Source organism: Larimichthys crocea, chromosome VI, assembly GCF_000972845.2.
Source record: "Larimichthys crocea isolate SSNF chromosome VI, L_crocea_2.0, whole genome shotgun sequence".
Lineage (NCBI taxonomy): Eukaryota > Metazoa > Chordata > Actinopteri > Sciaenidae > Larimichthys > Larimichthys crocea.
In genome coordinates, this window is record NC_040016.1 from 25,483,838 (window position 1) to 25,505,798 (window position 21,961).

Here is a 21,961-nt window from a genome sequence, read left to right on the forward strand (position 1 = left end):
TACAGAAGACTGGAAGTATGCTTTATGGGTAGTAATAAACTGATTGGAAGTTATAAAAAATGTATTGTGTTGACTTAAAGCTGCAATGAAATTTATGTCATGAGACAGTTTGTGAAGAATTCGAAGAATACCCTGTGGAAACACTTGCAATTGTGAACAGACAATTAAATAAAATAATCACATAAACCAAGGAAAGATGGGCTCATTACTCAAACCATATACCCTCTGCTATGTTCTTCTACCAACAATCAGCTTGCTACTCCCTCACTACGAGGTGGACCCAGCTACCGCTCAACAAAATCACAACTGCTTAAGACAGGTTCAGCAGGTACCTCACTAAACTTACCACTTGAAGAAGTTCGGTATATTCGATGAAGTCGATGTATCGTGCATGATTCTTACATTTCTTGAGTTGTATCCACATTGTTGAATGCACTTATTTCAAAACACTCATTAGATAAATAAATGTAATGTAATTACTGCCCCTTGAGGCCAGAGGGCTTAAAACATCACTGCTACTTTCTGGTTGATGTGATGTGAACCACGGCTGTATTTCGTGAGCTCATTCCACATTAAAACCTCAGGTTCAAAATGAAATGTCAATCGATCGAAGAGCATTTTGAATAAAAGCACCCACATAATGGCAGACCCTGAGATCATTTGTTGCGATCTGCTCTCTGTCAGTACTTCAGCATCTTCCACTCATCCTTTCAGATCTCTGTCTGTCTTCCAGCTGTCTGCCATAATCCTTCTTCCTCTGTCCCACTTTTTTTCCACACCAGATGTCTTAAAGCCCACTCCAGGAAGGACTGGGGGAATGTTGCAATACTGCAAAAATGTAATTTCTATATCTGGCATGGTAGGCTTTGATAGCAGAGACTAGGTTTAAATACAGATTTGACTTTGAATGGTTTATTATGATTTTATAACCTTAGTTGTTTGTGTTCAGCTGGTGCACTTGATGGCTCACTGCATTCACATGCAAGAATCATAGTCTGTTTAAAACATATAGTCTCTGTGATGCCACCCTCAGGTTTCTGGAGCCCAGTGTGTAGTAATCCAAAAGATTAAAAGATGTGGAGCTGAGGTGGGCTAAAAAAAGCCTTGCTGACCTGTGACACGGTGGCTTAGGGAGACTGACTTGTTTTGTTGCCAGTCTCAAGTTCATAAAGGAACTGTCCTGACTTTTTGGCATTGACGCTTGGTAAGAATATGTGGGTGCGTTGCTCACGAGACTCTTAATACTTGAAGCAGGTGCACTGCCTTTTTATGCTTTGAGAGGAAAAGCTGGTCTGATGTGCTGACTCTGCATACTTGAGCTGATGAGAAGCTGGGAATGAATTGCCAACACAATAGCATTCCAGTATAGTATCAAGGTCTTGATGTAACAAAACATCGATTTTTATTGTCTTCTCTCTCTGGCCATTAAAAATAAACCTTGATCAAAATCTGGTGCCAAAGTTACCACAAAAATATTTGACTTGATGCAAGTTTAAACTTTGCAAAATGTCTTCTGAGGGTGCTTACTTTGCTATAAATAAATAAAAAAATCTTACATTGCTTATAAGTACTTTTGTAACATTTATTTTTACAGGCAAAGCCAGGATTTCAAATTCCCCAGCATTTAAACTCTACAAAATGTTCACTTGACAGGTCAGCTTAAAGAAATTTACAATAAGTGCATTCAGCCTCCGTAGTAACAGCTCCTCTATCATTGGATACTGAGCCGCCTCAGTCAAGGTCGCTTCATCATCAGGTTGTTGAGGGAGGAGAAGCATTTTTCCTTTTACTCTTCCAGGCAAGATTTTCCTTCCAGTCCAAAGTTGAGAAATCTCATATTAACTCACTGATCCTCTGAGGGAATGTAAAACGCATTTGTTTATCATTCTGACTTACTGATAATCACAGCCTGAATATCCCAGGAAATATGTTTGGTATCTGCCCAACGGACAGGCAGTGATTTAAAACTGAATGAACTGAGCTCAATTTATTTTCCTCTGTAACAAAACACAGAAGATAAGGAAGTTAAAGCGCTGATTAAACAAGATAATGAATGATGGACATGTAGATAGAAAATGCTTCTGGGTAAACTTGCGACGCACTCCACACACAAACCCCTTTTGTAAATAACACTTGCAAGCCTCAGCAGTGTTTTAGGAAATTACTGACTTTTTGTTTTTTTAAAAAACAAACTATATATATTTTTAGATGCTTTCTAAAGATGTCTCAATTAGGAACCAATGGGCCTCACAGAAAGGTTGAGAGATTGGCTTCTTCATAGTTTTCTCGTGACTCCAATTTGGAGGGCGAAACAAGGCTTTCGTCTGCTGCCCACCAGCCAAGTTAGTGAGCGATTTCCAACACAAACAGAGTTTGTTTAGCCAAAATGGGATTAGGATAATGGATAGAGAAGATTGTGGAGTTGTGTTTAAACTATCTGTACTCTGGTACGTATTCATCCTGGCGACAGTGTAAAGGAAGGGTTTCTCTGGAAGATATATGTAGACATCGCCAAAGCTAAGCTCTGGCAGCGACTCTGCTGTTTTTTTGGTGACTGGCATCCTGCAGCGGGTCTTAAGAGGCTGTTAGTGTATTTCTTTTTTGAAAGGTGATCTAAATATTTGAATTTGGTGGAAAATTGACAGCCCTTTTCTGCGGTCCTCCTTCAGTGTAGGTTGACATGTTGGAACGTCACGCCAGTCACATGACTGAAGGCTATGCAAACACTTGGTTTTCTGTTGTCTGATCTGTCTACACGTTTGACAGACAGAATTTCAGTCAACAGCCAAGATTAAATTAACTGCTTGGCCTTGGGGGTTTAAACAATAAATAAACAATAACACTGTTATTACAAAGATTTTATTTATACAAGGCTTCATGAAATATTTGATATCCATTGTAATTAAAGCATGGTAATGCACATTCATGTATTTCTGTGTAAAAAATAAAGCCATATATATCCTATTTCTGTGCGCTAAAAGCTCAAAGTAAAATGCTATAAGCAGTACACCCTGTAAGATTTTCTTAAGTTCACTGTGGTGCAGTCCTCTGTGATAAAGTGCTTTCATGCAGTGAAGTTTAGGCAAAAGTTACAAACCAAAACCTCAAAGTGATTCACCTCTCACACTGTTCACTTCGAGTGGTTTGTTCTAGCATGAAGTTTTGCTGCTGCTTGGTTGTTCAGCAGCGGGGGTTGCCCATTCTGCAGTAACAGACAGTTCTGAAGAGCCGACACTGACAGAAGCCACAGAAATCACAGCACACACTGCCTGGAGATTTACAGCTTGCCCCCATGGCGATGCAGTTTGCGGGAGGAGGAGGGCGCTTCTTCACACCAAATTTGTTCTGAGAAAGAAAAGAGGGAGAGAGAAAGTTGAAATACATAAAGATAATACTGTTGGAGCAGTTTGCTCCAGCAAGCAAAGTAAGATAAAAGAGCAAGAGATAACTTTAACTCAACAGACACTATAGAAAACATGAGTGCAGAAAAAATGCTCATGTGCGTTCATAGGAGTTCTTGGCATTGACGGCAGTATGTGTGTAGAAATTTATGTATATAACAAATATTTATTTTTTGCATTTGACATGGAAGTTAACCTTTCCTAGGCCACTTGGAAAACTTTATGTTAGCTAAAGACAAGATAGGAACTTGTTGATGTTCCAGAGCAACACACACACATTGTCTGCTGTCATGACGATATGATGTTTAAAACATGAATGAATAAATGTTATTTTTAATTTTTGGTAACTTTTTGTGTCGAGCATAATGCTGTAGTACAGGTTTTTCTACATCAATGTGTGAGAAGACACGTTACAATCATGAACTGGAACAAATTTGGAATTCAGACATAACATGATTTCTGAATAAATTATCATTGTACATCACCAAAACCTATTTTTTCTTTTATCATACCTTTTTTGGTTTCTTTGGTTTCTTGTCCTTCTTTGCTGATTTAGGCAACTCTGAAAGAAAACATTAGAAAAGAAAGACGCTTTGAGAAAAAAAAAATCATCCACAGAAAAGACTGCATCATCAACATACGTGATGATATAGGGATAGCACTAATTCACTGATATTAAATCACGGTGGGAGAGTTTCTGTTTGACATCATCCCATAAGCCTGTCTCAGAGAGAACATCATTCAGTCTCACAGACAAAGTGAGTAAGTGATTGACTTTGTATTAATAGATTTGTGGTGGAGGTTAGCCTGCCACAGTTTCTCTATCTTCCATCTTAAGTACATTCTTTGGACAAGCAATTAGTTTTGCAATTCAGTGACTATCAGATAATCTGGCTTGTTGTTTTGTGTATCATCAAACACCAGTATTGCCATTATAGTATAAACATGACCAGGAACATTACAAATGCCAAATTATGAATTAAAGAAACAATTAAAATGGAGAGACATTCAAACAAAGCCATGCGTTCTGGACTGTGACTTCACAAATAAAGTAAAAAACACTGAAGGTTAATCTTGCAAACTTACCTACAATAACTACAGGAGGTGGGTCTACCGCAAGGCTTTGAGACAGAGCGTTAGCTACAACGACCCGATTAGTGGAGAGTCTCTCATCGGGGATCATATGGGCAGATCCAAGTAAGTACTCCGTCGCAGCGAGGACAAAGCAGCCAAGCAACAGGAAGGCATGCATCTTTATCTGGAACAAAAAACAATGGATACTTAAAGTTATTATTTAGTTTTGGCAAGTAGCACCATAGATAAAAGGTTTTAATCTTGGTTAAGGTGCTAAATGAATTTCATCAATGCAACCTTCACCTTCTTAAGCATCTTTGAACACTTGTTCATTACAAGGCACAACTAAGGTTCCTGGGAATGCCAATAGTTTTGGAGATGTCTGGTCATAAAGTACAACATGAATGTCTCTACCAAATTCGATGCTAATCAATGCAACGGTGGTCCAGACATTTCTCGTAACACCACAAATGTTGGTGATATCTTTTGGTCACAATCGATAACTCTACATTCCCATTCTCAGCACTACACTACGAGCATGGCTTGTGTGATTTAATGGTCTAATATGGTGCTAACAAAAATACAAAGAGATAATATGAATGCTATATAATAATATGCTAAAGTTCCTGACTCATCAATGAATTTACAGCATCTACAATTTGTGTCTGACCAACAACTCAACAGATCCAACTCTGCATCCTCTTTTTCCATCTCCTTATTTCTGCATGGATATTTCTTTTGTGTCTCCACAGAGAGTACCTTGGTGTTGCTTAGTGCTAACAACTGTTTCCAAATGTAAACAATAGAGCTGTGGCTGAATGGGTTTCCGATGATGATGAATCAGAAAAAGGCATGTCACTAATTACAATAGTTCCACATCTATATTTATCCACACAAAACCGATGGAGATTAACATAGAATAAAACCAGAGGACGGCACTAAAAACACAGAAAGGAGGTCAGAGCTGCTGTAACTGTTGTGGCTGCCACCCACGCAACGCCATCTTGTGTTTGTTATTAACCAGCATTCCCCAACACAGGGTTTGCTGTGTGTGACGGCATTAAGGCAAAACAAATGTAATTGCACTGATGGGTCTTTGTAGGTTACTGGAGTTATTCCAATCTGGACCAAAGTAGTTGACCAGCTGACAATGCATGCCACTAACATGGTTAAAATAATTGCTGTCCCAGATTGTTTCAGTAGCCTTGTTATGTCTTGATACATTATATTGTTTGTTTTAAGCTGATTGATTTTTATTTTTTAGGGTCATGTTCTCTGTGTTTGTGTCTTCTGCTGCCTTTTGAATTGTTACAACATGTGTTGCCATCCACTTAATCCATTTAACAAATGCCAGGCGGTGTTTTGTTGAACAAAAAACCAGGCCCTGATGTTTTTGCAAATCTGACACAATACTTCTCATTCTTGTTGATTCTTGTTGAAGACAACTATGTTCGTATTTGCTACACAGTTGTTCTTCTACTTGACATTTTTTGTCAATTTATGACGTCTGACATGACATGACGTCTCAACATTGATGACGTCAGTGGCAATATTAACAATGATCTCTTAATCTTGGGTGCAGCTCTTGAAAACTGGAAGCTAAAGCTAGAAATGGGATGTATAGGGCTGCATAGCAGCAGATCAGTCAGGGTGCCATGGTGACCCCTGGCCACTACTGAAAGCCCCAATGATAGGCATAGGAGTATGGGAATTGGACCACAAAGAATGGAAGAAGGTGGCCTGGTCTAAAGAATCATGTTTTCTTTTACATCACATGTGTCGCTTAGATGAGGAACACATGGCACCAGGATGCACTATGGGATGAAAGCAGGGAAGGAAACCTTGGGTCCTGCCATTCATGTGGCTGTTAAGTATTGTTAAGCATGATAATGTGCCCTGCCACAAACCAAAAATGGTTCAGGAATGGTTTGAGGAACACAAGATCACAAGGATTTGGCCTCCAAATTCCCCATATCTAAATCCCATCGAGCATCTGTGGGATGTGCTGTGCAAACAAGTCTGATCCATGGAGGCCCCACCTTGCAACTTGCAGGACTTAAAGGATCTGCTGCTAACATCTCAGTGCCAGACAGGTCTATATTAAAATTGTACAAAACAGTTCTTTGAAAGATCTTCCAAACCCAACAAAAGACACCACATCCTAAAAGGACAGAGGAGCAGCCTGACATTATCCAATTAGGCCAGAGGAAGTAAACCCAAACCCAATCAAAAATGCATCAACACTAAATTAATAAGGAGGCATGTCCAACTGAAAGAGTTTGCTGTGAGTATGCCACATGATACAAAGAGCCAGTCTCAAGCAGCTGCTCAAGGAATTACAGTTTTTCGCACTTTCACATTGGCTTGATTTCCCAGTACATTGGCTGCTACACGTGACAGCAGTGAGTGTATTACTGAAGGGTAAGATGTTGTTTTGGGCAATATTACAGGGCTGGAAACTGTACTGTTATGCCAGTCTGTGTTTCTTGGATACTCTCCCTATTTAAGACAGTTATTGTAGCCAGTATTGGTGGCCAAGTACAACATGGGATCTTCTTACATCTGAGTAAGAGCCCCTAAATCCAAAACATCCTTTGGTCTGTTGTCATTACAGTCTCCTGCTGCTAATAATTGGAATTTGTTTCAATGAACTGAATACATTTATCCAAATCTCATCACTGCTAAGTGTTTCTTTTTTAATGATCCCTGAAATGTTGTACTACAATTTAGTTTCTTTTTTGTTTTATGTTCTTGTTTGTTCCTCGTCTCTGCAGTGGAGGGTTGGGGTTACCCGTTTATTACCCATTTTTCTCCCATGTCTCTTGTAATGTCAACGTTTAAATGTTTTTCAGTGAACTCCTACTGAAAACTGGCGAAGAAGTGTCAGTGTTGCATAAATCAACGTGAGAATCTCTGCTGCCCTTGTTTCACTGATCAAATGCTAATTACTGATAATAACTATGTGGGATGAAGCTAAGTGAAGGGTTTTCAGCACTGTGGGAAGTGTAGCCTGGGCTGCTGAGCAGGGTTTCCACTTTAATAAGGGCCAATAAAAAGGTTCAGACAAACTGTTATTCACAACAACCATTTTTCTGCTGTTTCAGACTGTTGGAACAATAGGAAGTCTTGTTTTCTTTAAGAATCAGTGATATTCACTGTAACTTTTTATGCTTAAAGTGTTTAGTTGTTAAATCTCATCTTGTTTGTTCTTTTCTTCACAGCGGGATGTTGTTGAGACTACAATTAATTTTGTTTGGTTCTTGGCTTGTTGGCAATCCTTGTTTTGCATTACATTACCAGAGGGTAGACAAATGTAAATACCTCTTGTAAAGGGATTTAAAACATTAAGTCACTGGGGCGCCCCGTGTATGAAGGCTCAGTCCTTGCTGCAGAAGCCCAGGGTTCGATTCCGACCTGTGGCTCTTTCCGACGTTCCTGTCACATTTCAGCTGTCTCTATCAAATAAAGCTTGAAAAGGCCAAAAACAAACAAAACATTAAGTCATTCAAAGGTCCGGTATTAGCGCTTTGTTATGTAACGTTCTATTATGATGTACTCTCTGGGAGGTCTGTGGATAATTTGTAGTAATATAACTTGATTTTTATATCGTGCAGAGACCAGCTAAAAAAAATTTTTTTTACTATTGTTACATCAACAAAATAATGTGTGAGGCTTGTAGCTCAGTTTATACTGGAAAAAGGATACGATGTACACGAAGGGTTTAATGCAGCTGAGGGATCAAACTGGACTAAATTGTGAGGTCTTATTTTGAAATAAGTTTCCCGTTAAAGGGCTTTCTTGTGGATACATAATTACACATTCAGCTTTGACTCATTTCTTTAGGTTTTACTGCTGATGGACAGACACGAGAACATATCTGTCACATCCTCAACACTGTTTTGATCCGTTCTCAATGCGAGCTGTAGAGCAGAGAGACGCTTCTGAAGCACTTCTGGCAGTGTCACAATCATTCCCATCCCCATAATCAACTCCGGTGGCCGTGCAGTTGTGGTTGTTGTCAGTGGGATCCAGCAATGAGGATTACACGAATTGGTATGCTACATGTCACATTAAAGTTCACAAGAACTGGCCTGAACTGGATTTGTTCACGTGACCTCTATTTATTGATGTTTAATTAATCCAGCACTCTTGCAATGGGGGGTAGATAAAAAGTATGTTTGCTGCAGGAGAGATGATTGATGGTGGGGTGCACTGATTTGATAATGAACATGAGTCAGCAAATTCCTTTGGAAACATTTGGAAAATGCAGCAGTGACACATGTTGAGGTCATGAGTTCATCTGACAAAATCCCCCCCAAAAATGAGGACCATGTAATTATTCACTTACGGGGATTGATGCAGTTTTTGTGACAACTTTGGAATCAATTGTATCTGACATAGAGCAGACTGTTCTTCATGAGACAGGAAACGACTAAACTCTTTACAGCACCTCGAAAGCCTACAGGGGTTGTAGCGTTTGATACTCAAAAAAAAAAACAGATTTTGGGTAGAGTGCTTCTTTTAAAGAGCTCTTTGAAAGAGGTCGAGGCGTCAAGCAAGGTCACACACATTGTATTTGTCAAAAAGCACCTCAATCCACCTTGATACGTCTCCTGTGCCGCGTCTGGTTTGACTTTAAAGCATCAGCAGAGGATCAGAGTGGCTGTTTTTTAGGAGGTTTTAGACCGTGCTCTAGTGCAGTGATCCATTTCAAAGCAGAATGATTTAAAGAGGTGAAACAATCACAGAAAACTCGGAGATGCAGACTGTAAAACAGTGCAGGGAAGTTTGTCTGTTCAACTTTTGATCCGCAAATCACCAAATGAATGCTAACTGTGATGCATAATAACATGACTATAGATTTTTCAGTGATTTCCAAAATCATTGTTAAATATCACATTGTCGGGACTGAAAGAAATCAAAGAGCTGCAGTGAGTCTCATTTCAATTCTGATCTAGACCAGATGGACCGTGGTGCTAAAAAATCAGCGAATGATACAGTAGAACTAAAGAAGCACCATCCCAATCCGTGATGAAAAGCTTAGAGAGACCCACAAATCATTTTCCTTAACAGACCTCCCAGATTTAGGAAAACTTGCACTTCTTTGTAAAACTCTAAGTAGCACTGCAGTACAGGAGTAAATGGATTCAGCGGCTGGAACTGTTGAAAAGGTGAATTTACAGGAGCACACAGTCAGACGTGGAGTCCTGATGATGGAGGACTGAGAATAAAAACAAATTAAACGAAGAAGTGGAGCGAAGATTAGACAAATTGCTTCAGAGATTGATGCTTCACAGCAAACTGCAGCCTTTGTCAAACTCAAGTTAAGACACAATTCTTGTTGCCAGCAAGAAAATCCAGGAAACGATTTAGACGAACATCAGAAAACACCTAAAAGAAAAAGAACAACTGTGGCGGCACCGTTACTGTTCAGCTCAGGCCGCAACAAGCGGAAAACAACAGGGAGACAGCTCCAAGGTCAGAGAAACGAGAACATATTCTCTTATGAGTCGCTCATGTGACAATGTTGGATGTTGTGGTTATGTGGTGCTGAACGGAAAGCTCCTGTAGAGAGCACTTTAAATATATTACATAAATGTTCTTTGTCACTGTGCTGGAACATCGAAGGCCCCATGCAACGGAAAGCAAAATGCTATGGTCACATTTACATGTTTCCTGTAAAATCAGCCAGCGAGGGAGCGACTCGTTGGACCCAGGACTGAACACGACCTCCGAAACCAGCAGCAGCCGTTCGGTTCCTGGCATCCTGGGGGTAGCAAGTAGCTATTTTAAGTTAGAGCTGTCTGTCCATCAGGAAACCCCCAGCGAGTTGAAGCTGAGCAGTAGAACATCAGAGGGAAAAGCAGCAAATATATTGTGTATAAAATCTGATCCACTTTCATGTAGCATGACTCATTCTTCAAAAATGTCCTTTCACTGGCCCCTCAGTTCATCGATACTAGTCCATAAATTACCAAATTACCACGTTCTGTTAGTCACTATGCATTCTGTATTTCACGGTACAAATCAGCAACTTAGTCAATGTTTCCACTAATGACTGTAAATCATCTGATCATTTGCCCCGATTATGTGCCGTCAATTTAAAGGAGGACGGCGGCGGCGGGGGGGTGAAAAGGATTGCAGCTGTGCTCACGGGGTGCATACTTCCATCGGACTACAGCAAAGTGAATAGAGACAAGCAAACAGATGGTATCAATTTCAACGAGTGTGTCTCTAAATAATTGGCTCTCGCCATCAAACAGCAGTTTTTATACTGCTGTAATAATTCTAGTACTGGCATGCATGTATGCATAGAAGTTGTTGAATGGCAGCTAGAAGAAGGAAATAAATAAAGAAATTACACATATTTAGCGACATTTGACGTGCACAGGGTGCAGAGTAATCCAAGGGTCTCTGTACTCTGTACAAAATATGAGTGTGTGTGTGTTCACACACACACTCATATTTTCTAAAGAAGGAATGTCGAGGAAACTTGTGGTGGAACTGGAGGAAGAATAACATCAGAGCACCCCGGCGGCCTGGTTCTCATTTTGCAGTAATTTCCATCACCATGGAAGTTGGCAATGAGCACATAGGGTTCCTTTTTTCAAATTGATCTCTGTTGCAGAGGTTGCTGGCTCCACTTTCAACACACGGCCTCTGTGTTATTTCCTTTTCTTTTGTTATTATCTGGTTTTAAAATATGAATCAGAGACAGCGGCAACACGTCGACCTGCAAAATATTTCACCGCGACGAATTTCGGTTGCACTTTTTTTTTCCGAAACAAGCAGAGAGTGAAAGAAACATTTGAAAATAAAATCAGTGATTTTAACATGATTTTAAACGAACTAATTGGAACTTGGTAATATATTGAGAGTGGTGGCACACGTGATTAAAACAGTGACATTACGAGTTTCTGTAATTTATTATGACAAAGAAAATAATAACAGATATGGACAAATAATTGAAATCAATCTACGTTCAGTTTAAAGCTGTTTGGAACATATTTACACACGACACATAAAGAATAAACTGACTCCCAACAAGACGTGTGACCCCACATGTTACGGGACGACCCCCACAATGTAACAGCGTTCATACGTTAATGATAAATCTGCTGCTTTTAAAAATCGTCACGTATGACTGAAGGATTATTCCAGGATAAATTTCCCGCCACGCGTTAAGTTTTCTCCGACAGTCCAGCTACCGAAATCCAGATCCAGAATCCCGGGCCGCTGTAGTAAGCACTGGTGGTACACGCTATACCGGATGAGTTACGGTGGAGCTCCACAATTATATTTTCTAACATAAATGAATTGAGCACATGTTATTGTGTTCTTCATAATTATTGAACTCAATGTTGTATCGTGTTTGCTGAACATGAAGGTTCTTGTCAGCACGGCGGGTTTATTAGAGCTTGTTTGGTGGACAGAGCTGACCGCTGCTGGAAACGGGTTGATGAGAACGGCGAGACAGTAAATGTGTCGTAAAACCAAAACAATGAGTCAGTCAGTCTGCCAAATGCAGAAATGTACTCTCTTTGCATATTCTGTTGAGCTTTGTCGATGATAACCTGAGCTAACCTTAAATAAATAGCAAAGTAATATTTACAAAATCTTACATTTGGTTATTTTGTTGAATTTCAAATGTTTTTCATCTCTCGTCTTCGAAGAAATGTTCTCTGGAAAGAGACATGGCTCAAAATAAATGTGAATAAGTCTGTTTGTGTCTTTATATTCTGTTTTATTTAGGTTATTCGACTTTTATTATTTTATTTGAAAAACATTTGCACTTCAGGATATATCATTTTTGATTTACGTTTTACGCAGCGCGCCAGCTTTTTGTAAATCAGGGTTGTATCAGGTAAAAACAGGACAATGAATTGTAAATACAGTGCAAAGATCAGAACCTTGTTGGTTTTTTTTGTAAATACATGCTCAGAATTTCAATAAATTTGTGGATTTGATCATGCATGATCTATAATCTCATTAAACAATTCGGAGAATCCAAAGAAATCTCTGCATTGAGGGCGAAGAATAAAAAAAGCAACGTTGCGTCTCCGTGACCTTCGACTCCTCAGGCAGCACCGTTTTGAAAATCCTCACGCCGCACCGAAAGTGGAAAAGTGTGCCGTGGTCTGACGAGTCCACGTTTTAAAGTGTTGTGTGAAATCATAGACGTTGTGTCTTCCCGGGTAAAGTTACATTTCAAACAGGGTCTTTGCAGCAGAGAGCTTCGTGTTACCGTGCGGTCTGTTGTGGACCGCCGCGATGCTGCTGCTGAGCTCACAAATCAAAAGTTAAGTCATGAAACCAGTTTAGACAAAATAAGTGGAAATGTTTTCACAGAACTCCAGAGAGATAAAAACAGTTTAAATCAGTTAAAATTGTTGAATTAGGCGTATTTCATAAGGGTTTTATTAATGTTTATGGCACGTTTATTGGAAATTAAATACATAAAATGTACTTTGCGGTTTAATTTGTATTTTCTGTTGCAAAATTCATGTTTTCTTTAGTTTTCTTTTAAAACCGCAATGCCTGTTACATAAGGCAATATGTGTTGTTACTCTGCAGCTCTATATCACTTTATGTCAAACATAAAAATCAATAAGAACTAAAAAATAAAAAATGACAGCACAGAGGTCCAGATATTTTAAGATCCAACAACCCGCAGAAGGTCAAAGGTCAAAGCCTGAATAATATGCCGCGTGACTCGACCTTTCCTTCCTGTTCGGACGTAGAAATCTGAGCGCTGGGTCAGTTCTATCTGTCGACAGGACGACAAATCAAGCCAACAGTAGTTTTAATGTCTGTCACGTGTATTATCTGACATCTGGGGGATTCTCCACACTGCACACTGTTCTCATCTGTTAGCGGTTCCACAGGTTGACATAAATTATTCTCAAGTATTTGGGAAAAAAAGTGAGTCTCCTTTAAGTTCTTCAGCTTTCCACGTTGGAGGAATGTCGCCTGACGTTCCCCTCGGTGATCTAAACACTTTAAAATGCTGCCGTTTTTTTTTAAGTAAACACGCTGGAAAATAATATCTGTGACTTCAACAATGTATATCTAAAAACAACATGCCACAGTCGATCTTTTCTGATTCTCGTGTGTCAGGATGAGTCTGAGCAACAACCGAAGGATCTCAAGGAAGTAACGTGATATAGATTATATTTGATTCCTCTCATACAACCAGACGCAACACGTCGATACGATCAGTGCCAACAGGTACAACAGGCAGGGGCGGAAGCATTGGATGGGGGGTGAAGGGGACCGGGGCCAGAAATATACGAGAGTGAATACCGTGGACGCGAGGATGGCCGGGCCTTCGAGTCCCTGACAACAGAGAGTTTCCTGGAGATAAAATCTGATTTGTTTTCTGTTTGGAAACACCAGGTGGGAAAAGATAAAAACCAGTGATGAGTGTGTTACTGCTGTTTCCACTACGCTGTGCATTGGTCAACAGCACTGGCCTTTGTTTCAAGAAGAAGTCACACTCGCGATCCGTCAGCCAGCCACTCGACGGACGTCACTAAGGCTGAGTTGTTTTTGTATGAGCGATAAGTAACAAAAAATAATTTACCGTTGACGCAAATGACCATCCACCATGAGCTGGTTCAACCCGAGATTTCTGCCTCGACATCATCGTCAAGTGGGAACTGTTCAGTCTCTGTTAATACTGTGAGGAGACAGTCCAGACCTGCTCTGCATGAGATAACCTGTGTGATGATTTGATGCTATGTAACTAAAACTGAGCTAAAACAACAAGTCGGTCGCTGCACACGGCAACGGCAAAAAGTGAACTGCTACTCGCTCGAGCCTTTTTATCCACACTTGGTGCTCTAGTGCGGGACTGACTACAGTGTGTGTGTGTGTGTGTGTGTGTGTGTGTGTGTGTGTGGATGTAACAGAGGAGTAAGATATATCAGGCTTTGGATGCACACACACACACACACACACAAATGTAGAATATTACCAGACTTTCAAACCTTTAATCGGTAAACCGACCTGGTTTCTGTCGGGATCAGGGAAACCTCGAGGAATATACGAGTAACCAGGTTTCAGACGGGGAAAATATCGCTGCCAAGCTGCCCTTATATTCAGAGACACACTGACATCTCTAAAAGCTCAATTCAGCTACACACACACACACAAAGTCAGGAAGCAAGGTCTTGCAAGACTGATACACTTAAATAAAAAGGCGTTCATCCCAAAGTTAGGATCCGAACCTGCTGCATGAAAACATGAAAACATGAGCGCTGTTATCCAGTTATTAATCTGATTATATCAGTGCGTGTAAACATACTGACAGATGAATGCACCTACAATTAAATTGAAATCAAATGTATTTATTTGTTTATATTTTGTAAACTATAATATCTCAACAATTTTATCATGTTTTATATCTTATGTTTTGGATTTTATTGGCTTTTATTTGAAGAGCACTTTGTAATCTTATTTTGAAAGGTTCTGTATTATATTATTATTATTATTATTGTCACGATGGCTGCCCAGACAGACAACACTGTCTCCATACGCTGAGTACAGTAGAAATATATTAGTAACACGGAACGACAAAAATAAAAACGCTGAAAGTTTCACGTTATGACAGAAGTGATCGCATTGTGATAGAATCTTTTTAACTGTCACATCTGGACATAATTGTTGAAAGGTCAGAGGAAGATAATTTCTGGTCCTTTGAATCTCCGTCAGATTCAACTTTTAGTATCAAAAAATCATTCACAGAGGGTTTAAAGCCTGCAGGATGGAGCGGTGATCAGATTTCTGGGGGGACGACTTCAATCAACCATCAAGTTATCAGATTTCTGGGGGGACGACTTCAATCAACCATCAAGTTGCTGATGGAAACGATGCCGTTTGCCCAGAATTCCTCCTGACAAACATCACGTATCGCCGGTTTACAGCTCCATCACACAGCGTTTGAGAGCGAGCGCTGTTGTGAACAACTTGAATGCTGACATTTTACAGTTGGATCCAAAATTATTATTTTATAATTACAGACAAAGACGATGCAGGATAATGCATTAAAATGTAACAATTCATGACTATTACAGGATGCAAAAGTCACACGATGTAAATATTTAGTATGTTGTGAATTTAAAGGTATAATTTACAAGCATATATTTATATAACTTACACACATTACAAGATCATTTTAAGCATTGTGCGTCACATTAACTCATTTAAACAAAAGTGCTTGTGTGTTTATTCACTTTTATATATAAAGACAGCAGAGAAACATTCATCGACGCATTAAAACTACAATATTATCGTTATATATTTTGTGTACGCTCTGACTAAAGTCACGGAGCGTCGATAAAACTTTAGCAGAAATGAAGCACGTAAGGTTTTTACTCTTTGTGTCAAACTTTACGGCATTTTTACGGCGGTTGCAGGTCGTGAAGAAGCTCTTCTACGTCGTTTTAAAACATTGAAAACATTTGTAGGAGTGAGATTACACTTTTGATATGATATTAAACAGTTTACACGTTCTATTGTGCGGTGAATGTAATGTGTGTCGACGACACTGTTTCAGTGCAGCAGCTTCAACTTCTGTCCAGAACTTTCAGCAGCTTCTTTACTGCAGAAATCAAGAATAACGACGTGCCGTCGCCGCTCAAACTTCGACGACTTTACGTTTTTAATTTATCCGTTCTGACAAGGCTGTTGACACTGATACGCTGAGATAGCCGAGAGCGGGCGAAGATCGTCTTATCGATGGAGCCCTGACAGCGTCCGGAGCTGTGCTTCAAACACAGTCAGGAAGAACGATCTCGAGTTTTTCTGACGTTTCTTACCACACATGTTGTAGATAATGTAAATACATGAGGAAATGACTTCAAGTCAAGTGGCACTTACAGCAGAGGTTCATGTAAACAGGCTCGGCGCTCGTTCGGCTTCTTCTCAACGATCGAGCGGCAAAAAAACGTTGACGCGAAACGTTGAACAGAACTTCTGCGTTTCAGCTTATCGCTGATAAGTTGTTTTTTTATTTTTTTATTATCATTTTGGGCCCAGAATTTTATTTCAGCTGTGTAATGGGTGTTAAAACCACTGCACTTTACAGGCCACAGCTGGGGAAATCCTTTCAAAGCAGCTGGCACAACAAGGGGGGGAGGAATGTTTTAACAATCTTCCAGAGGGGAGATTTTCACTAAATTCTGACATACAGGATTAAGACATGAAGGATCATAAAAGAGGTATGTGTTGAAAAATCTCTCATACATGCTCCGAGTCTTTGAGGCTCGGACGGCTCTACGTGTTGTGCTTCTCCTCCGCCGTGCATTTTCCAACATTCAACCGATTTTCCCTGGAATTCCTACATGACAAGATGGGATCAAAATCTCTGTTCGTCCTTACCTGTGTCGTCCCGGGCAGGCCGTCTGTCAGTCTGTCACGCTCTCAGTTTACTCGCTTTCTCTCGTTTCTATGGTGTGCCGCTCTCTCTCTCTCTTTCTCTCTCCGTTCTCCTCCCTCCTTCGCTTTTGCTAAACGTCTTTATGTCACCACTCTTTTTCCTCCTCTCCTAACTCCACTCTTCACCTCTAATTTTGTCGGGGTATCTTCTTTTTTTGTTGCTTTGTTTCACTTCTCTCTCACTGTCTCTCTCTCTCTCTTTCTCTGTATATATGCCTTTTTTTTCCTCTTTTTCCAAACCCCCTTTTATCCCCCTCTCTCCCCCGTTTCAGCTTTTATCCCTGCTTAAGTAGCAGTACCTTGCTCTGCTGCTGGTAATGAATGGTTCGTACTGGAGGCGGGACCAGCGCAGCAGTGCACTGGGGGATGGAAAAGGTCAAAATATGCAGAAGATGGACAGATAAATGTGAACCAGACCCTCCTGAAGTGAAGTCCTGTTTCTGGTAGGTGTTACCTCTGTAAGCCCTCACATCCCTTTCACCTGCTGGATCTGCCCGTGACTGCAATGTGCTTCAGCTTCCCTCTGTACGTCCAGTGATGTTTGTGATTTTTTGCAGCATACATACATTTATACAATACAATAACATCATTTATAACTCGAAGCAATGCCGCCAGCATGGCTGAAAAGAAGAAAAACTTCATTGTGCATGTTTTAAAGTTTCTGTTGTTAATAAACGTTATAATAGGAGCAGAGCGAGAGGAGTGAGAGGTGTGGATCTTTTCTTCCAGGCATCAGAAAGTTGTCTGAAAACACTTTGAGTAAACAAGAACCAGTAAACAGAGTCTTTATTGGTAAGAACAGCTTTCAGCTCATCAAATAAACACATAGTCACATGATAACAATAAAAATGTCTTATAAAATAATTTTAATAAAATAAATAAAAGTAAAATATCAATCTGAATGAGCCCTGTTGAGAGTAGTACCCCTTGAAATAACTGGAAATGAGTGATATGAATTTGGGGAAATGTGTTTCATTTTATGTATATATACGAAACATGGCTCCAAACTGAGGGTGGACCAACACACACAGACTCATACACGCAGGACCGGCTCAGCCTTCATCCAAACATCCAAATTAAAGGTTTAAAGGTCAGAAGGGAGGATTGGAAAGCTGATTGGAATCAGCCGGATTCCTTTTACTGTCCCCCGGGGGCCCCACGGAGCACCGACTGACCAAATCACTTACTGTCTTCCCTGAAAAACATCTCGTAGCTCAGACGGGAGCGCAGAGGTGAGAGCGCGGCGTCGTTTTCTTAAAGAAACATCATCAGCACAACGTCTTTTTAATAAACAATTCACAAAACACAAAGAAAGATCGACATGACGAGTGATGATCAAGAGTTTCTGGCATGTGTGTGTGTGCAGAGATTTCAGAATACATCCTCAGTTTTCAGTCAAAGCAGAAAATCTCTCTGAAACCCCAATCAAGTCCGCTTATGTCTGCGGAGTCTCTTGAGCTGTATTTTTCCAGGACATGGATCAAAAGTGAATAAAACTCCACACTGTGCCTTCATGCACTGTAATGCCTTGAAATTTTTCATTTCCTCTCGTCTCTCACGAGTAATCCCGTTTTGAAATGAAACCCCTTCGGTTGTTCTTCGATGTTTTAAGTTGTTTTGTTTTTACACCCACCCTGTGGACACGGTGAGAGAGAAAAGGAAAGTGGGACAATCTACTTTAAAGCAAAATATGTAACTTTGATATCATAACAGATTTTAAATCATGTTGGTGCTACACTGACTTGTAATCAGGTAAATGGAGTCTCTGTCATTCGTACGTCTGTTCTCACACTATTTCTGTTCTGGGCACAATCACCTGCAAGAAGAAGAATATATATGTCACACAGCACCACCAACAACTATTTCACTGATTCTGGTGAAACTGGATCATATTTTATGGAGAAAATGTTTCCTGTTTTTTCCCTCTGATGTCCTCCGGCTGCTCCGCCTCAACTGCCGTGATGGACACAAAACTTTTCTTGATGTTAAAGTGAAGGAAGTAAGCCAGCGGTGAATGCTGATGTAACCAGGCATGAGTAAATCTGGCGAGAGCTCGGTGAGATGAAAGGCTGAAAGACCGACGCCGAGCTGGGCTGACTGCTGCTGGACTAGTCAGTAACATTAGCTGCCTGCTGCTTTTACAGTGGTGTGTAAGGATTGCCAAACTACATAAAATACCCAAACTCAAACGCTGTTTCTTTAATAGTTTTGCTTGCATTAAAGCAAAAAATCACTTTGTTAATTAAATCGTAGCAAATCAATCATGTAAGATTTGCTACTTTTTCTAAAATGTCAATTGTTTCTGAGTAACGACGTGATGGACTACTTCTGGATAAACAGATAAAGAAGAGCCTGCAGTGTGGAGCGGCCCCATGTCGGCCTGATTCATTATCATGAAGTCGCCCCCCTGAAATCGTCCATTAGTAAAATAAAGTTCCTTCATTGACCGAGAGAGATAAGTGAACTCTTCAGTTCTCAGGTTTCTGGATGATCTCAGGTCTGTCTGAGCAACTACAGAAAGATCAGGCCACATGGAGCTATTATCCAGGTTTGACCTTTGACCTCCTCACCGGCGGTTTCTTGGATTGTAAAGTATTATATTGGGAGGGAGGTGACCTTTGCTCTGTAGCTGTAGTCCACTGAGACTGGGGACCACTATAATATGGCTGACCTCTGACCTTCACGTGGAGAGCACTGAGACTTTTACGATTACAGTTACATTATGTAACTATGTTGACGCAGCCACAGAGGGATATAATTTTAAAAAAGCTGCACTAATGGATAGTTTTTCTATTTTATTATTATTATTATTTCTATTTAAATTGGATCAAATGACATGGGAGGATGTTTGTTGTTCATAGTGGGAATCCACAGAGAGCTCCCTCATCAGCTGAAGAGAGGAGAGTTTTAAATCACTGCATTGGTTTTTCCCGTCTGCTAACTCCCCTCCAACCATGTCAGAGTAACATCCATCATACTGATGTCTCTCCATATCTGCTGTGTGAATAGCATATTCATCACAGCAGCCTTATCAGGTGATGTTTTCACCTGGTTCTGCTGCCAAACTACATAAAAGTTACTATCGGAGCCAAAATATCATCGTGGGAGACAGTCAAGTGGGCCAAGATCCAAGATCTATTTTTTTTTTTGCTCTAGGGTTACTGTCTTTTTATTCGTTTACTGTAAGTAACATTACAGCAGAGGCATTCTTCTACATCCCAGATTCCATCAGTTCCCAGGGGCGTCATTACAGAAAAATGTCCAAACTGCTGGTCTCGTCTTAGTGTGTGTTTCAAACAGCATAGTGTAGGATAGGACACAACCATGAGTTGCTACTGTAACAGGACGAGCAGACCTCCAATATTCCATATACAACTGTAAACTTGATTCTTTGATGACTGAGAACTGAGAAAAATTAAAATCAGAAAATAACTAATTTAAAAAATAACTTTGGGTTTCGTACGGGACACAAAACCTGGTCTTTTGGGTAAATTTAACAAATGTAGTCAGTATGACTGTAGATGTGCTTCAACTTAGACTATGTGTACAAACCTCTTGAGAGTTTCACCAATCTAGTGAGCATCAGAAACATATCCTTAATGTCAGCTTAAAATGAAGTAAGATAGGATTTCAGCTTTGAGAAGTTTCTGTAATGGGGCCCTTGGTATCCAGCAATTTAAAAGACCTCCAGATGTGCTTCACCCTCCAGAACTTCACAACGTGATGGCAGCAACTAGGAGTAGGAATCACCATGAGGTGGTCAACCTCCCTTATCCTACTTGTGACTACGAGATAAAAAAAAATCAAATCAAGCTACATGAAAGACGTCGGTCATCCTGCAGATGACTTCGTGCACAACAAGGGTCATGAAGAGGGTTGACAAATTTGTGACATAGGGCGAGAACGTAGATCAAACCCTCAAAGTTTCTCTTGGCAAAAATTAAGTAAAGCAACACCATGTTTTCTTTTTTTTTTTTTCTTTTTGCAACAGACAAGGAATTCCCTCAGGAAGAAATTCCTCAACTGCTTTGTTCAGTTCAGTCTTGCTTGAAAGATCCCATGTTTCCTCGTTATATGTCCTCAGCCACTTTAGCTAGTTTCCCTCAGCTTAAAGTACCCGTCTCATTTATCACCAGGGCTAGAAAAGCACAGAAGTGTCCCACTGGAGCACAGACATAAACCAGTTTAATTGAATTTGGGGCAAACTTAAAAACAGATTCCATCTATAGGAAGGAGATTCTTTTGTAAGAGCTTTTGAAACATTGTTCACTCGTATTTAAGGAACATACGAGTGCTCAGACCATCCGAGAACATGGTGGGACTGGTAATGGTGCAGCAGTGGTGTCACCAATGGTGTAACAGAAGATCTGAAGGGAGAACATAAACTTTTACAGCTCACTTTCACACCTACAGAGCTGAGCTGATTAAAAAGTGTTCCTTTTTTTTTGAGCTGTATTAATTTAAGAATTAGTTTGGAAACAACATGGCAACAAAAATCATTTAAACTTCTGTTCTTTTATGAAATCCTTAAAAAAAAGATGTGTGTGTGAGTTTAAAACTGCCTTTCCTGCCTTTTAGCAAGGTAAATGACCCTTGCTGCAGGATCTGAGTTGTTGACGAGCCTTTTTCTTTGCTCGATAATGGCATCAGTTGGGGGAGAAGAGGCTGTATTATATGCAATATTATGAAACAATAGAAAGTTAATACATGTAATTTTACAATCTAAATTTTAATCTTTGACTGACATATTTGATATGTTGGAGTTTCAAGTTTTTTAAAGCTGCTACATTATGAAATTACTTACATTATAATATATAGCATAAAGTTGAAAGTGAATGGAATACAAATGTGTTAATTATGCATTTAATGTATTAAAGATTAAACATTTTAAAATAAAAGCAAAATAATGATTTTATCTTAACATTCCAAACTTTGATAATTAAGTTGTGGATAAATTGCCCTTTTTTTTTTTTTTAAGAAATATAACACTTAACCACTCAAAATAGTTCCCATAGTAAGTTAGTTCACATTACATCTTTAATCAGCAT

General features: G+C 39.8%; 1 protein-coding gene across 1 annotated transcript; it reads right to left on the reverse strand.

The window, feature by feature from the left end:
* Nucleotides 1–3,024: 3,024 nt before the first annotated feature.
* On the reverse strand, nt 3,025–17,244 carry asip1 (agouti signaling protein 1). The gene is made up of 4 exons (XM_027278963.1): nt 16,857–17,244; nt 4,488–4,659; nt 3,914–3,963; nt 3,025–3,345 (listed from the first exon to the last, which is right to left on the reverse strand). Exons 2-4 carry the CDS (start codon nt 4,651–4,653, stop codon nt 3,181–3,183), a joined length of 381 nt encoding a protein of 126 aa, XP_027134764.1. The 5' UTR covers nt 4,654–4,659; nt 16,857–17,244; the 3' UTR covers nt 3,025–3,180.
* Nucleotides 17,245–21,961: the final 4,717 nt, after the last annotated feature.

Bases quoted from the DNA above. Each gene is read 5' to 3' on its own strand.
- asip1 (XM_027278963.1), bottom strand. From the start codon at position 4,653: ATGCATGCCTTCCTGTTGCTTGGCTGCTTTGTCCTCGCTGCGACGGAG. The intron at 3,964-4,487 runs GTAAGTTTGCAA...GTTTTCTTTCAG, and splicing joins ACCTCCTGTAGTTATTGTAG to AGTTGCCTAAATCAGCAAAG. The intron at 3,346-3,913 runs GTATGATAAAAG...TTTCTTTCTCAG, and splicing joins AACCAAAGAAACCAAAAAAG to AACAAATTTGGTGTGAAGAA.